Below are 16,291 nucleotides of genomic sequence, written 5' to 3'. Positions count from 1 at the left end.
TGTTGTTCAGTCACTAAGCTGTATCTGACTCTTTGCGACCCCATGGACTGCAGCATGCCAGGTTTCCCTGTCCTTCACTATCTCACAGTTTGCTCAAACTCATGTCCATGAAGTCAGTGATGCCATCCAACCATCTTGTCCTCTGTTGCCCCCTTTTCCTCCTGCCTTCAATCTTTCCCAGCATCAGGGTCTTTTCCAAAGAGTCAGAGTTAACCAGATTCAAGTATTTGCAGATGATACCCACCTGGTAGGGCAAGAAATTTGATGGACTTAGCTGTGGGTCTTTAGGGCTCAGCACAGAGTAGGTGCTTAAATCATGTTTATTAAATTGCAACACATTCTTTGCAATTGGGACGCATCACAGTAAAAGGGTAAGAATGGACTAGGTTGGGCACCGCTCTCTGAGAGGGAGTTTCCGGGCTTCTGTTCTAGCATAATCCTATGCCCGCCGTCAAGAATGTTATGGAAGTGTCCTTTGCTTTGATGGAGTCAGAGGATTCCAGAAGCTGCTCCTTATAAAGCACCAAGACAAAGATAGCACATATATGGGGCACGCATGACCATCCTCTCTTCCTACACTCTTGGTAGACATCAATAATTGATTGCAGTTGACTTTCTGGCATGACCTTAGAATCCTTTTCTACATTGCACCCCAGGGAGCCAATATCAATTGATCAGACACAACCCCATTTGAGGTCTTTGCCTTGGGCCGTTCCCTGGGAGCTGCCCTTTACAGATCCGGCCAGATGAGACAAGGAGGCCAGGCCAGTTCCCAGTGACGCCCACTGCTCCCAGCTTCCCACCCAACTGCCCAGAGTGGTGTGCTGCTATCCCTGGGGAGCCCTCTCTATAAACTGCCCTCGCCAGATGGTCACAGTTGGAGGTGTGAAATCCAGCCCTGGATCCAGTTCTTGCCCACACAACTCCCCTCCCTAGGGAACAAGATCACGTAAGTGGCTACCACGGTGGGCCTCTGTGCGACTTCTGGTGCTCTCACACCCTGTATAACTCTCTGACCTCTCGCAGGCTCTGTCACCTGTCAAGTGGGAATGCCCCTGCCACCCGTCATGCACTGTGGTGTCCCAGAGTGCGCCCCCTGATCTCAGGATTTCAGTGGACCTGAGGGCGGGGGGGAGTCTAGGAAGCACCCCCATGTGAGTGTTGACATTCCTTCCTGGCTTGGTGCCCTCAGCTTGAGCCCTGAGAGCTCCCTCCCTCTGCAGAGCCCTGCCCTGGCTTTGCTCTCCGGAAGGAGCCTGAGACCCCAGCACCCCTCTTCCACAGCCAGCGAGGCCTCTGCCCAGTCCTGGAAGCAGGCCCCACCAGAGCGATGGGGAATGGAATTCCCGTGGCAGCTCTGAGATGGGTGTAGCTGCTGCTCCTCTGGCTCAGGAAGGCCCATGTAACCTGGGGCGCTGGGGTCCCTGCTGGCGGCAGGGCAGCACCTCTCCATGCACCCTGCCCCACTCACCCACATCAGCGGGGAGCAGTCATTGTCTGCAGCAGGTTATTAGGTCTACTGATCATATTGGCTTCCGAGACATCTCCCCACACCGCCAACCCCCCCACCGCCACCTTTTCCTTCTGCCTGCTAAGCCCAGGTCTCAGATATGAGGGCAGGTGTCCACGTTAAGTTTCGGCTGGAAGTGGCATCCGTTAGGCCCAGCTGAGTATGGGAACACACCTGCCAAGGTCCATCAGGTCAGACACTCTGCGCTGAGGGCCGCTGTGTCATCAGTACGTAAGGGTGCAGTACACGCGGGCTATCTTGACTCGGCTGCAGGCCTAGTCCCCGGGCATCAAACTGTCCCAAGTGTACATGACTCCCACTTCCTGCCACTCTGCAAACTGGAGACAGCCCAGGAACTCAGCCAAGTGACCTCAGCTCCCCACCCCTCCCCTCAGACACCTCTGGCTCGTCTGGCCTGAACCCTACAATGTTCTCATGAGCAGGAGGCCCCCATGTGCCTGGGTTTTGTAGCAACATCATGAATTCCTTTCACCTAAACAGATTCCCGCTTTAGTCAGGCGCTGGCTACCCAGGTAACAGAAAGGCTGCTGGTGCTGTGTCTCTGCTGCCCAGTGACAATGGCTGTTATTGAACCCTGGGTCAGCTCGGAGCCTGCATTAAAAAAAAAAAAAAACACCTCTCACTGAATTCTGATAGCAACTTCAGATGCATAAACTTTTATGTTTTCATCTTCAGTTGACAGATGAGGAAACAACGTCAGAGAGGTTAATTAGCTTGCTGAGCCTAAGGCTCCACAAGAAATCCTTTGAAACCCAGACTCTGAACCACACTGGATGAGGACAGGCTGGACAGAGGGCAGCCTGGGGTGCTGACGCAGGCAGGGCGGGAGCCTGCAGCTGATGGAAGGACTGCTGTGCAAACTGCCATATCCTCCACCATGAAGCCTCGGAGGCTCATAGACACACCTGACCAACTGGTGAACTGGGCCTGTGACTACATCCCAAAGCCTAGCAGCGTACCACTTACATTCGGCATGACTCAGGCCTCTCCTTCCATGTGGACAACTGAGGACATGGGCTCTGTCCTCAGGCATGCTCACCTGGCCTGAACCAGGCCAGGTGATCCAGAGATGTGGATCCAGAACTGCCTGGGTGTAGAGGGGGAGGTGGCTTCTCAGGCCTGGGCACCCAGATGACTATGCATTGAGGCTGTCTGCTCACTGAACCGCCCCAATGTCACCCACTCCCAGAGCACAGTGGCTGGGCCTGGGGCCTAGAATAATGACTCTGTTAAGCAGGGGTAATGATGAATCTGTGCTGCCAGGGAGGCAGCAGAGACCTCATGTAGCAGGGGCGGAGACTTCCCGCTGGTCTTGTCCAAGGTCCTGAAGCAGCTGTGGTGGGGCTTGCCTGGTAGCTCAGCTGGTAAAGAATCCACCTACAATGCAGGAGACTTGGGTTCGATTCCTGGGTGGGGAAGATCCCCTGGAAGAAGGGCATGGCTACCCACACCAGTATTCTTGACTGGAGAATCCCCATGGAAAGAGGAGCCTGGCGGGCTACAGTCCATGGGGTTGCAAAGTCACACACGCCTAAGTGTGCTCGGTCACTCTGGCAAAAAAGACTATGTACCAAAATATGTCTTTTAGCACCAAGTAAGCCAAAACTGTGGCAACAAAGTTAAAAACCTAGCCAGGGAGGGAGGGGCATAGGGAACCTTTGGGTATGCTGACCTTCTGAGTATGGTTTCAGGGATGTATAGACCTGTAAATACTCATGAATTGTATACTCATGATGCGTGCACACCTTACTCTAAGTTATACCTCAGCTTGAAGTTACCCATGGACTGTGAAGTCAGGTGTCTCGTGCAGGCTTTTTCCTGGCGGTGGCGGTGGGAGCCTTAGCTGGTCTTTGGTTTTGTGGCCGTACACAACCCTGGAATCCAGGCAGGCAGCCTTCCCTACTCCATGTGTTGCCTTCACTGGACCCACTCTCCACCACTTCATCCTTGAAAAACCTACAACTTTCTCTGGCAGAGGGAAGTGCTCCTTTTTGAGGTTTCTCCTACCATGACGCCACCTAACTTTCAGGAACAGATTCAGCTTTCTCTCTTTTGAGCTCCCATGCCACCTCATTAACAACATCTATGAACCTACCTTCCTGACCAAGACCTGGGACATTTCCCAGTAGCTTACATCTCTGACATCCTTCTTTGTCCCACCACCGGGGTTCCCTGCCCCCCCGCCGGAAGTGACCACTATCCAGACTTCTTCTCATCCTGTTGTTTTGGTGTTTTATTATGTAACATCAAAGGTGTCAGTGTGTCCCAGACTGCTCAATAAAGCGCCAGTTTACGCCGGTGGTCCAAATGGAAGAAGTGTCCCTTTACACTCTTAAAAACATCCCATAAATCTTACGATCACTTAACATACTCACCCATGTAAGCAACGTATTACCTGAGCTTTGAACTTTAGAATAATGGCATCATATGGTAGGAAGTTCTCTGAGAAGTGCTTGCTTTACTGTTCCCAAAGTTTATCCATGTTGTTGTTACCACAATACATGCATTTTCATTGCTGAATATTACTCAGTGGTGTGCATATGCCTTGGCGGTGTCTGTTGTGCCCAGTGATTTGAAGTAGGAACAAAACTGCAGTGACCACTTCTACACATGACCCCTGGTGGGGGTTCTTACTTGTGCAAGCAGCCCCTGGCCCCACACCAGGAGGGATTAGCTGGCACTCGAGGCGTGCACTCGGTCAACCAGACAAGTGAACACCACAGCACCTGTAAGACCTCTACCTGGGTGAAGTTAGCTAAGCCTATCACCCAGGACCTACTGTCCTCTAGACGGTAAGCCCCACAAGGCCAGGGCTTAGTACTCTTTTTATCCTAGCCCTTAAAACAGTGCCTGGAACTGGAAGGTGCTCAGTAGATGCTGAAGGCCTAGATGTTCAGGGGGCTCTGGACGGCGTCCCTTCTGAGAAGACGACTCAGACACTGATGCTGGCAGGGCACGAGCAGCAACTGTGTGCAAGAAGTAGGCGTTATAAACGCACTACAGGTGGAAGTGCCCTGGGCCCCTGGCCTCCCGCGGCTGAGCTTGCCCCAGCTTGCCCCCAGGCCTCTGACAGCCAGGCCCATTGGACGGGTACCCACCAAGGGGAAAGCCACGATGTAGAGAAAAATCACAGCCTGGGTCCGGGGACTTGTTTTCTATTTCTGGCCCTGCCATTAATAAACAGGGTGACCTTGGATGAGTTACTCTGTCTCCTTTCTCGTCTTATGAGTGTGGGCAGTGATAGCTAATTCTTGAACTCGAGAACTCAGAGTCACCTAGGAAGCTCATCAAAAGTGCAGATTCCCAGGCCCTGGCCCACAGGAATTGAGGACTGGAGTGAGAAGTGATACATATGTATCTACCTGAGAGTGAATTAAAAAAAGAGAGAAATGCTTATCAATGGTGAAAGGATAGCACACACGGATTAATAAGAGGGTACACACCCCACCCCCAGTAATGCTACCTACAGGCAGGTAACCACTTTACATTATCTATTTTAGATCTTCTGTTGGTTACCATCTTATTGCTAAACAATAGGCCAGTTCCTTGTTTTATCAACTTCAAATGTTACAATGTTACTCACTGTATTCCTGCAATGATAGATGAGGCTTGAGCTCACTCACCCCACCCCCATTCCCAATAGAGTCCTGGCATTATTCTTGGAAGCTGCATTTTAGCAAGCAACCTGGGTGACTCTGAGATTGCTGGTTTGCCAGCCACACTTAAGAGAAGCATTGGCCTGGCACGATGTCTAGGTAGAAACACCGAAGTTCCCTCCCACCATCTCTCAAATCCCTGGTTTTTCTGCTTGGCTTCTAGAATTTGCTAACAGAACCTTTCCCCACCGCTGAGGGATCTGAGAGGCTAGGCATGGGAGCCACACTGGCAACCACACTGCTCTGGGTTCATGGTTGGTGGAGTGGCCCTGCCTTGCCATCGTGTTCCTCCTTCTCTAACGTGTCGCCTCCCGTTCCCCCAGTTGCATAATGAGGACGAGCAGATTTCCCTTTGGGAACTGGCAGAGCTCTGGCTCTAGCAGATTGCTGAGCATCTGACTCCTTTATAACCACCAAAGAGTGGTATCTTCAGACAACAGAGCGTACAGAAATGAGATGCACACACCACAGCTAATGTAACCAGGATGAACCTCCCAGATGAGCTGAGCGAGAAAAGGCAGGCACATGAGGACACATACTGCAGGACTCCACTTACATAAAAAATCAAAACCAGGCAAAACCCAAAAAACAAACATGCAACGACAGTCAAAACTCATCCACTGGGATGAAACAGGGCTGCCTTTGGGGGAGATAGTGACTGAAGGGCAAGCTTACGAGGGGCTGGTGATGTTCTAGGTTTTGTGTGCTTATATTGCTGTGTTCACTTTGTGAAAATCTGAGCTGCACAATGATAATCTGTGCACCTTTCTGAAGGTGTATTTCAATAAAAAGAGAAGAAAAACCACGTGGTTCTCTTTCCTCTCCCCTAAACAAGCCCTTCCTTCGGATAGGCCCAAGTAGGCAGTGTGCGTGTGTTAGTCGCTCAGTCGTGTCTGACTCTTGCAACCCCAGAGACTGCAGCCTGCCAGGCTCCCCTGTCCATGGAATTCTCCAGGCAAGAATACTGGAGTGGGTTGCCATTCCCTTCTTCGCGGGATCTTCCTGACCCAGGGATTGAACGCAGGTCTCCTGCATCGCAGGCAGATTCTTTACCATCTGAGCCACCAGGGAAACCAGAGATGGGTCCTGTCGTTGCGGCGCAGTGTGAGGTGGGGGAGGGGCGTGAACGCTGCTGGCTGTGATGCCTCCCAGACTTCCAGCCTGGCTCCCCGCAAAGTGGGGCGACCTGCGGGGTCAAGGAAGAGGCTGGCAATGAGGCCCAAGCATGTTCCCCGGGAAGGCTGACAAGATCCTAGCCAACCAGGACTCGTGTGCCATCTTCCCCACCTGCTAGCAGCCAAGCTGTCCGGGGGGAGGGTGGCGGATGGGCCCCCAGCCCGCCTCCCCAGGCTGCTGGCCAACCCAGTGTAAATATTATTACACTCCTACGCATCTGAAGGACGTTAATTATTAAAACACATGCCACCCAGGGTAGTACACTGTAATTAGGTTCAAATTAAATTAGCATCCTCTTGTAATTAGGACATCAATAACCACTCTTGAGGCACCAGTTCTCTAGCCCCTCCCTGTTGCTTCCCAACATGGGATAAAGCAAGAAAAGGGGTCCACTGCCTCTTTTCCTGGGACGCAGAAGTAATCAAACCAATAAATAAAGCGGAGGCAGTTGTGTGAACCCTCCTCCACTGTCTGTCTGCCCGCCCTACTGGCCCTGCCCACTGGCAGGGAGGAGGTGGGTGAGGGTTGCTGGGGAGAGGTCTTGGGTGTCAGGACTTCATCCCAGTGGTGACTTAAACTGTGGAGTCCGCAGCATCAGTTCTGAATCTGGGAAACTTCCCAGCCTGCCCGGATTGGCAGTGCTGCTCTCCTGCCATCCATCAGTCCAACTCCGCCCTCCTCCTCCTCTGTGACGCCTCCCTAAACAGTAGGCAAGGGCCTCAGCCTTGTCCTGGGGTGAGACCACTGCTGAGGCTTGTTACTGGGGTTTCAGCATCTGCTGCCTCCTGGGCACCTAGACTGCACACTGAGAGCCTGTGGAGGTGGTCTTGGCACTCAGCAGACCCGCGGCTGTGCCCGTGCTGCTGGGTCTTAACCTGTGTTTGGTGGATGGATGGATGATGAATGACAGGTGCTCAAATAATTCTGTTGCTCAACTAGGAAGGTGGATGGGGAGGCAGAGCTTATGAGCCAACATCAAGGAGCATATTTTGCAACTCTAGCAGGAGAAGGACCTTGGAGATAGTTTTTTCTTTTTTGGTGCTATTTGCGCAAGTGCTGATGCTGGCTGGCCTCAACGGGGGATGAAAAGAAAATATGCCAAGGCACCCGCACACTCTGAGCGCCTCCTTAAATTCTGTACTTTAGGCACCTGCCTCACCTCACCCTAGTCCCAGCCCTGCCTGGCCAGGACAGACCTCAGGAACTCCACTGACAAGGTAAAGAGAACACAGAGCTGGGGCCAAAACCAGTAGCAGCAAGGCCTCGGGCCTGGTGAACACTCTGACCTTTGTCTAAATCAGCCTTGGAGCAAGAACGTAAGAAGGGGGAAGACTCAGGCATCGCTTCAGCTGGAGAACCATGGAGGGTTTATCCTTGGGCGCAGACGTAACCAAGGAAACTGTTAAGACAGAGACATGATTTCTGAAAGAGTGGGCTGGCATTTTGCCCCTTTGCCAACTGTGTTCCAGTGAATACACAGTGCCTACCTCCGGGCCCCACCAGAAGGGAGCGAAATGGGTGAGACGGGCATTCTCTTCTCTCTGACCGGTCTCCTCGACGGATAAAAATGAGACCATGGTGAGAGTGGGCCTGCCTGCAGTGGTTAGAACAGCTTCTCTAGGAGCAACGACAGAGGGCAGACTTCATCACCTGCGTTCCTGCAGTCTTCTCGGGCCCCCACTGGGGCTGTCCAGAGCCATGGGAAATGGTTTACTGAACCATGAAGAGGTTCTGATCTGAGGATCAAAGACACTCCAACCCAGAAAGCTGGCAGGCAGAGCCCATGAGTCCTGCAGGGAGGAGGGGGCACAGGGGTTCCGGCTGCAGCATAGCACGCGACAGCCCTCCCCACCTGCCCTTGGTTCCTCTCTCTCGCCTCTCCCCTTAACTGGAGTCACCGCAAGTAGAGGGAGATGGGAGTCCAGGGCAGAACCCCACATGAGCCCTGGGCCTGAATAAGTGAGTGTGGGGCAGAACTGCCAGGAGCCAGAATTTTCTGGGGCCCGGACCTCACTGATGGATGAGAACTGACCAGCCAGGCCCCACAAAGCGTCCCCCCATCCCCCACAAGGCCACCTCCTCTGACTTTCCCCAAAGACTTGACTAAAGAAATGACCAATCTTAATACACGGCAGCTTGAAGCATCAACCTGGATCAGAATGTGGGGCAGAAAAGGGGGGCTGCCGAGAAGACAGGCCACCACTTGAGTACATGCCTAGGAAGGTCAGGGCCACAAGGATGGGGCTCTGGAGTCTGGGGGAACAGGCAGGTTCCCTGGACTCCACAGGTGCTGGAGCGATGAGCTCCACAGCACGTGCACACCTGCTCTCTCACCCTGAGAGGCACAGGGGCATCTCACCACACACACCACAGCAGCCACTCTTAGGGTGTCCCCTCGGGGCCTAGAGTAGTCTGGGGTTGCGGGCACCCTGTCAAGTCAAACAGAGCCAGAGCTAACCTGGAGAGACTGGCTCTCCTCAGCCTGGGCCTCGACCCCTCTTGGAGCCCCTCGTTCTCCAGTGGATACTGGAGGGATCCGGGTGGAGACCAGGGGCCTCGACCTCAGTGCACTGCGCCAGTCTGCCTGGGCACTAGGCTTTCCTTTCGCTGCAGCAGAAAGCCAGCACTCACCTCACTTCTCTCAGCGAGCCCTGCTGGTCCCTTGGGGGGTGCTGGTGGGTCCAGCCAAAGGACAGGCCCAGCAACCTCTCGGCTGGGCACCGTATGCTGAGCTGCTGAGGTTCTTGAGAGCAGTCACGTGCAGATGAGTCAAAAGAGAAGGCCTGCAGGCTTCTGCACGATGGCCATAGTGCCAGGTATGCCCACCAGGCCCCGGGAGTTGCTCCGAAGTTCTGCCCTGATTCCGTGACCGGCTGTTTTCAGGGAGCATGGTCAGGCACACTTGGGGGTCATTTGAGTGCCAGGTCGCCTCTTGGCTGGAGCTGTCGAGATTCTGGGCTCTGGGCTCCACTATCACCAATAGAGCTGCAGACAGCATGTACTATTTTATTGGGCCTCAAAAGCTTTAAATACAGAAATAGGGAGGGCTGGGCAAAGGGGCAGATGTGGACAGGCTGGCATTTGAGAATGGACGTATCAGAAAAATCACATGATCAACAGCTGGACAGAGAGCTGGGGAGAAGGGCGGTCTGGGACGGACGTGGAGTGCCAGTCGGCAGCCGGCCTTGGGGCCAGGATTAAGCCCCCCATTAGGACAAAGTCTTTCATGTTTCTTCCTGATTTGAGGACAATTAAAAAAAAAAAAGAACAAAACCCCCACAAACCTCCAAATAGAAACAAAATCAGCGGGGAGAGACAGTAGAGGGCAGTGCCTGTCCTTTTGGAAGACAATGTCTGCCCCTGAAAGCTGTGGTTGGGGGGGGGGGGGCTCTTCCCACCCCCTGCCCAGATGCCGTCCTACGAGACATTCCCAGACACTGAAGCAAAGCTGGACCCAATCTATGCCCCTGATTTGAGGTCTGGAGCTGAAAACACCCTGCCGGCAGAGGAAGGGGTGCTGGCGTGAGCTGTGCTGGGGGTCAGACCCGGGGCCCTCCTTAGCGGCTGTAGCCAAACTCATCTGCGTCGTCGGCTCGGAAGTCTCCATAGCGCCACAGGTTCAGCTGTGAGAAAACAGCAAATGGCTAGTCAGGGAAGGTGGGACAGGCTGGAACCCAGACGGCCAAAGCCCCTCTCTCAGCACCCTCTGGGGCTCCTGAGGCAAAAACTCACCCTGGCGCTCTTGGCTGACTCCTGGGCATTCAGGTATTCTGTGATCTGCGGGGGGGGCAAGAAAACAATGGGATGGATGGTCAAGGTGGGGACACTTGCAGCTGAGCAGCCAGAGGGGCCTGGGAGAGGCCCAGGTAAGGTCACGTTACTCCCCTGCTCAAGGGGTTCCCAGCTCCCTCCAAAGAAAATCCAAGTGCAGAGTCCCCGTATTCTTGCTGTCCCAGACTCTGCACTGGCTGTCCTAATCACCTGAAACATGCTGCTCTCTCCTGTCCACCTGGCTACCTATCCCGCCTGCTCAAGCCTCTGGTTAAGAGTCACCTTCTTTACGAGACCTCATATGATCCTCTTTAAAATTTTGACCACTCCCCCACATTCCCGATTCCCTTTACTTCTACTTTCTCTTTTTCCATTGCACTCGTCTAATGTCTAACTTTGTTGACTTATTTTATTCTTTGTCTCCTCATGCTTGAACGCAAGTTCCATGGGGCAGGAATGTTGTCTCTTATTCAGAGATTTGTACATCCTCAGTAAACATTTACCGAAAGAATGAGTAAGTGAATGAACAAACACATTAGGTGTTTCTTGACACTGTATTCTTGCTTGGAGAATCCCATAAACAGAGGAGCCTGGTGGGCTGCAGTCCATAGAATTGCAGGGTTGGACACGACTGAAGCAACTTAGCACTCACACAGACACCAGAAACGTTATGGGTAGTTCCATATGGGGAACACTAAGATCTCCAGGTTTATAGTGAAACTTAAGCTAACTCCTAGGAGTGATCCAAGAAACTGCAGGGAGACTAGGGGCCAGGCCCCTCCTGTCCAGACAAGACACAGGAGTGATCCACAGTGAAGTCTTGTTCCAAATGAATTAGCAACCTGTATAACCAGAGCTACAGACCCACCAACCCCCATCTGCACATGCGGAGAGAGGAAAGGCAAAAGGGGGAGGCAAGGCCTAGTGGAGAGAGAAGAATGTTGGTTTCAACCCTGCCGCTTGAGTCCCTTCAGCTCAGGAGGGCGGGGGAGCTGGGTGCTGCAGAAGGGCACGGGGGCTTCCCACCAGCCTGGCCTGTTCCTGGAGGCTGGCCTGTCGTGGGGAGAGGCTGGGGAACTGGGATGGGAACAGTGCTGAGTGGGAGAAGCCTGGCTCTAATGATCTACCACTGAGCTGTGCAAGGTGGTTCCCCAGCTGGCAGACCCCATCCTCATGGTCCACCCTAGGGAGCAGTCAGGCTGGTTGCGCTCTCCTCGCTTCATGAACGGGAGACTCAAGTGTCCAATGGTTGATCCCCAGGGCCAGATGTTTCACGAAGGAGGGAGGCGGGACTCAGGTCCAGCTCCTCACAGGCTGGAGGGGGTTATGGCAGTCTTCTGGGTAAGTGGCTCAGGCAGCACTGAGTGCTGGGAGCTGCTGATGGGCTCGGAGAGGAGGACATGAGGACCGGAGAGACAGCGCGCTGGGCTGTGACCCTCTCCGCGCCACCCCTGGCACAGCATCCTGGCCTGTCACCAGGGGGGATGGGCAAAGGGAAACTTTCTGCTCCAGTTTGCAGCTGCAGTTTTCAGCCAAACCGGCAGCCAATTAATTTAAGTAATTAACTTTTTTTTAAAAACCCCAACAAACCCAAATCCATTATCTTTCCCCCGCAGGAGCAGCAGGATGGTGGGTCCCTGCTCCCTCACTGGCTCCTGGGGCACCCACCCTCCTCTGGGACGCTGGAGGTGGCGGGGGATGCCAGGGGCTGGCCGCTCCACCCCCACAGCACGGACCATTTTTGTCCCACCCCCCACAGCACGTACCACTTTCTGGAACTGCTTTTCCTTGCGCACCTCCACCATGACCAGCCCCTCCTTCACCAGGCCCAGCCCCACGTCCCCCTTGGAGTCAGCGAACTGCAGGGTGACGTGCGGGCAGCCGGCGCTCAGGTGCTCCACGTTGAGCAGGCACTGCGTGTTCTGGATGTCCCGCACCACGCTGTCCACCGCGTCAGTCCGAGCATCCTCCTGCGGCCGGCACAGACCCAGGTCAGCACGAGAGGCCAGTGCCAGCCAAGGGCTGCGAGGGCCCCAGGTCCTGGTCCCGGACCTCCAGGAAGTCTGCCTAGATGTGCCAGCATCACCTCACTCCCCACTCAGCTCCCCCCGTGCCCAGACCCCTTTCACCTATGATACAAATAATCACCTCTCTGCCAGGGCAGACAAGGGCCCTACTCACCTCCTGCCACTGCCTATAGCTGGCAGACTAGTCTTCACCCAGTGTGCCCTGCCCCACCAGGCTCCCCTCCCCAACCCTGCACATGGCTGCTCCTCAAGAGCTGGCTCAGATACTCCAAGGCCACCTCGCCTTGACCCGGACCTCCCTGGCCACGCTTCTCTCCCCTTTGATTAACAGACCGTCATCACTGTCTCCACCTCCTCCTATCAGCCTGGGTGGCCCCAGCGGAGGGTTTCTGGCAGAGGTGTGACCTGGTCAGATCTGTTTGGGGACAGTCACTTCTGGTGGCACCCTCTGAGACTGGAAGGAGTATTGGGAGACAATTGCAGCCCAGAGCCCCGCAGGCTAGAGGCAGAGGCCCCAAGCCAGGGCCACGGTAGGGGCTCAGCCCTGTGAGAGTGGGCGGGGGTCGGGGTGGGGGTTGGGACCCAGGATGGGTTTGCATTTAGTTCCCGTGGGTACGTGCTGGGGCCGCAGCAGTGGTCGTGTGTCAGGGGATGGTCCCCTTTGGGAGGAAGAAAGGGGGGGAGACTCACATCTTGGGGCACCTGGATGAAGGCAAAGGCATACTCCGTGGCTTGAGCTGGTAGCACGCGGGTGCTGAAGGCAGGTGGCAAGGTGCCCAGGCGGGTGGACGGCAGGATCTCCCTCTGCAGAGGACACACGGGGCCAGCAGCGTCACACACTGGAAGCCCCCTTGCTCTCGGGGGACGACTCAAGTGGCCAGGCCCCTGAGCACTCTCCCCTCCCGCACCCGGACTCACTTCCACATGCACAGGCCTGGCACAGGCCTGCGGGGTCAGCAAAGCTGGGGAGGCGGGGCCTGGGGTGGCACACCTGGGGGCTCCAACTGACACCGCCCACCTGATCACTGGGCTCTCACTGCTGCCTCCACTTTTCCCAATGCCTTCCCACAGGCTAGGGCGGGGCTGGGAGAGTACTCTAAGATCAGGGTCCTGGCCCAGGTGTGCAGGGCAACCCAGTTGGTAAGACCCTCTCCTGTGTACTCCTGGGTGGTGGGCTGGGAGCATGGCTCTGCTCTGGGTTTTCTATTCGCGGGCCTCCCCACACCAGTCCTCAGGAGCGGCATGGCTCTGAAGGACAGCTTTCTCTCCTGCTTGCTGTGGGGGATGGTCAACACACTCCCGGGCCCAGTCCAAGGGGCATTTCTCCTGGGGATACCAGTCCCTCCTCAGCAAGCCTGGTTTGGGATGCTCTGGGGATCAGCACCCAGGCACCTTGTGGACCAGGAGATGGGGTGTACAGGGCCAGGACTTCATGGCCCCCTCTTTAGAGTCTGGGCAGGAGAGAAATCGGGGCTGTGACTGGGCCTGGACAGGAGACCGCTCAGTGCTCACAGGCCTCTGAGCAGAGACGCTGGTGTTGCCCAGTCTCTCAGGACGAGCAGCAGAGAGGCCCACAGGGTCTCCATCTGTCAGGGAGGGAGGGGAGGTCTAAAGCTCAGATGGGCTTGACCTAGGGGCCGGTGTATTGAGGGGCCCCTCCTGTGCTGCTCGCCCACCTCCGACCCCACACTCACGTTGCCGTAGTCAATGTAGAAGACGTGTACTTTGGCAGGAGACTCGACTTTCTCCACTCGGGCGCGGTACCTGCAATGGCATCAAGGGCAGAGCTCAAGGGACATCCCCGGAGCCTCAGCGATGGCAGGCCAGGGGGTGCAGTGTTTCCCTGCCCAGGGCTCAGAATGAACACCCATGGGTGTCACAGGGGGCCAGTTTTCAGACTCTACCAGGACCCCATCTAATGGAATCAGAGCATAGCTGGGAGCAGAGGGAGGGAGAGGGGAGCATGTGGAGCAGATTAATGTGTCCTTGGGGCATAAAGCAACAAGACTAATGACTAGATTGATGTCTGCTGTTTAAACCCAGCACACTAAACAGCAGCTGTAATTAGCCGGCAGATCTGTCTGGGAGGCCGCAGCAGGGAACGCATCCAAGTCACTTGGTCGCCCTGGGAAGGCCATGGGCCCTACCCTTGGTAGGTCAGACATAAGTGACCTTCCTGCAGCCCGGGGGTGCTGCTTCTCCTGTACCAGACGGCTGGGGTGGAGGGTGGTGGCTGGTCTGGGCTCACAGGAACCAGCGACCCCCTCACCACCCCTGCCCCCTCCTGACATCGTCTTTCCTGTGCGGGGTGACGGGGTGCTGGAGAGCTGCAGCCAGCCAGGGCACCCCCAACAGAAGATCCCAGGAGAGAGGAGGAGGGATACTCCTGTGCCCTAGAGGCCGACTGCAGAAAAACTGTGGGTTACACTGCAGGTTGCAAATGGGCAACATAGAGGACCACTCTGGAGAGCTGACCAAGGTCAAGAGCGACCACTCAGTGGAAAGCAGGCCGATAGGGCGAATGCCTCAAGTCTGGCTGGCGCTTCTGCAGACTGGTGCCCTGGAGACAGACCTCCTCCTGCTCCTGCTTAAGACTCTGCCTTGCTCGGGTCCAGGTGGCTTACCATTCTCCGTCTACGAATTTGGCGATGCAGAATTCGCCCCGGCGGGGGGCGTAGGAGCCCTCGACGGGAGGGTGGCTAGCAATGTCATTGCGCATGTTCTCCATCAGCTTCTCCAGCTGGGTGCCTGTGGGGAGGAAGAGGGAGTGAGACCTGGGTGCCACGTTCCCTGGAGCCTCATCTCTAGATGGGGCTGGGTGGAAGACGAGCCTGGGGAGTGGGAAGGATGTGGACTGTCGCAGGGTGCCCACAGCACTGGCTTGCCTCCATCCTGCAGGGAAGTTCTCTTTGGTCCCTGCTTGAGGAGGTTCACGATATTCTGCAGACATTTCAGGCCTAAGAGGTACCCAGCCTTCCAGTCTTGGCTGTCCCTGGGGATGCGCAGGGAATGTTCCTGGGCTTTGGTTTAGGAGGTGGAGAAAGTGAGTGGACACCAGGCAAGGCCCAGGCCAACCTGCCTTCTCCATTCCTACCAGGGCTGGCCCTGGCCTGGGCCACAGAAGTGGTGATGGACAGTAGCCACTCTCTGCCAAGTCTCCCAGGGACAAAAGTGGAGCTGAAGGAGGGGGCCCCCTACGACCCTGCACAAGGAAAGGACCTCAGAATCTGGGCTGTGAAAGACTGGAGCAATTCCAGGAGCAGGGCCCAGTCTCAGTCTATTCAGATGTGGCTGCCCTGACATGACGCATCTAGAGACACGTGCGGAACTGAGCCTCCAAGCGCTGCCAGTGGTTCCACCCTCCCAGCCAACTCACTGCCCTCCTCCACGGGGTGGGGCGGGACCCCTTCCTTGCCTTTTCTTTCCTGAACCATTCTCCCTGGGTCATCCACCTGGCGGCTGTCTGTCTGTTCCTGGGTGTGGCAACCCCAAGGTCTTCTCAGGGCCCCTCCTGCCGCATCCCGTCACCACCCTCTTGCTACGCGTCAGTCCCAGTAGCTTCTCCTTTATGTCCCTCTGGCTCTGATTCAGGCTCTACACCTGGCCTTTTCCCACCCGCTTCATTTCCAGGGGGAGGGTGCTGGGGCGGGGGTGTGTGTGGTGGGAGTGAAGGATTCCTCCCCCACCCTCAGGGCCCAGGCCGCCCTGTTACAGCAGCCTGACGCATGTTAGCCATCAGTACACTTGTCACAGTGGGCCTTATCCATTCCCTGTCTGGTTTATGTTTCTGCCACTGCACCGTGAGCTCCTTCAGGGCACAGACCATAGCTCACTTGGTTCTGCTGCTTCTCTTGAGACCCAGTAAAGCTCCGGCCATGCGGGGTGCTTGGTAACTGCACTGTGTTGAAGAGGGATCTGCAGGTTTGTGCCTATCCACACTCGGGCCCTGCCCTGGCCTTCACAAGACGGTTTCAGGGACTTTTTAGAAGCAGCTGCCCTCCCCCTGCCTGGCAGTAAACCCTCTGTTCTCCTGCACCTGCATTTCTTGCCCAGACAGTAAAATTTCAGGGACTTAGAAGCCTCCTCTACACAGATGAGATCTTGTTATACTTGCTCTATTATTATTATTA

The 16,291-nt window shown here is 55.5% G+C and overlaps 1 protein-coding gene across 1 annotated transcript in view; it reads right to left on the bottom strand.

The window, feature by feature from the left end:
• Nucleotides 1-9,349: 9,349 nt before the first annotated feature.
• The window catches only part of SND1 (staphylococcal nuclease and tudor domain containing 1), a 421,336-nt gene continuing 414,394 nt past the window's right edge, over nucleotides 9,350-16,291 (bottom strand). Inside the window, exons 19-24 of the mRNA XM_061414616.1 lie at nucleotides 14,786-14,909; nucleotides 13,856-13,925; nucleotides 12,852-12,965; nucleotides 11,901-12,104; nucleotides 10,096-10,140; nucleotides 9,350-9,986 (exon numbers count right to left, since the gene is read on the bottom strand). Coding sequence (XP_061270600.1) covers nucleotides 9,921-9,986; nucleotides 10,096-10,140; nucleotides 11,901-12,104; nucleotides 12,852-12,965; nucleotides 13,856-13,925; nucleotides 14,786-14,909 — 623 coding nt within the window. The 3' untranslated portion in view covers nucleotides 9,350-9,920. The remainder of the gene's footprint in view (nucleotides 9,987-10,095; nucleotides 10,141-11,900; nucleotides 12,105-12,851; nucleotides 12,966-13,855; nucleotides 13,926-14,785; nucleotides 14,910-16,291) is intronic.

Source organism: Bos javanicus, chromosome 4, assembly GCF_032452875.1.
Source record: "Bos javanicus breed banteng chromosome 4, ARS-OSU_banteng_1.0, whole genome shotgun sequence".
NCBI classification, from domain to species: Eukaryota; Metazoa; Chordata; class Mammalia; order Artiodactyla; family Bovidae; genus Bos; species Bos javanicus.
The sequence above is the reverse complement of the archived record's forward strand: the minus strand, read 5'-3'. Positions and strand labels throughout refer to the sequence as shown.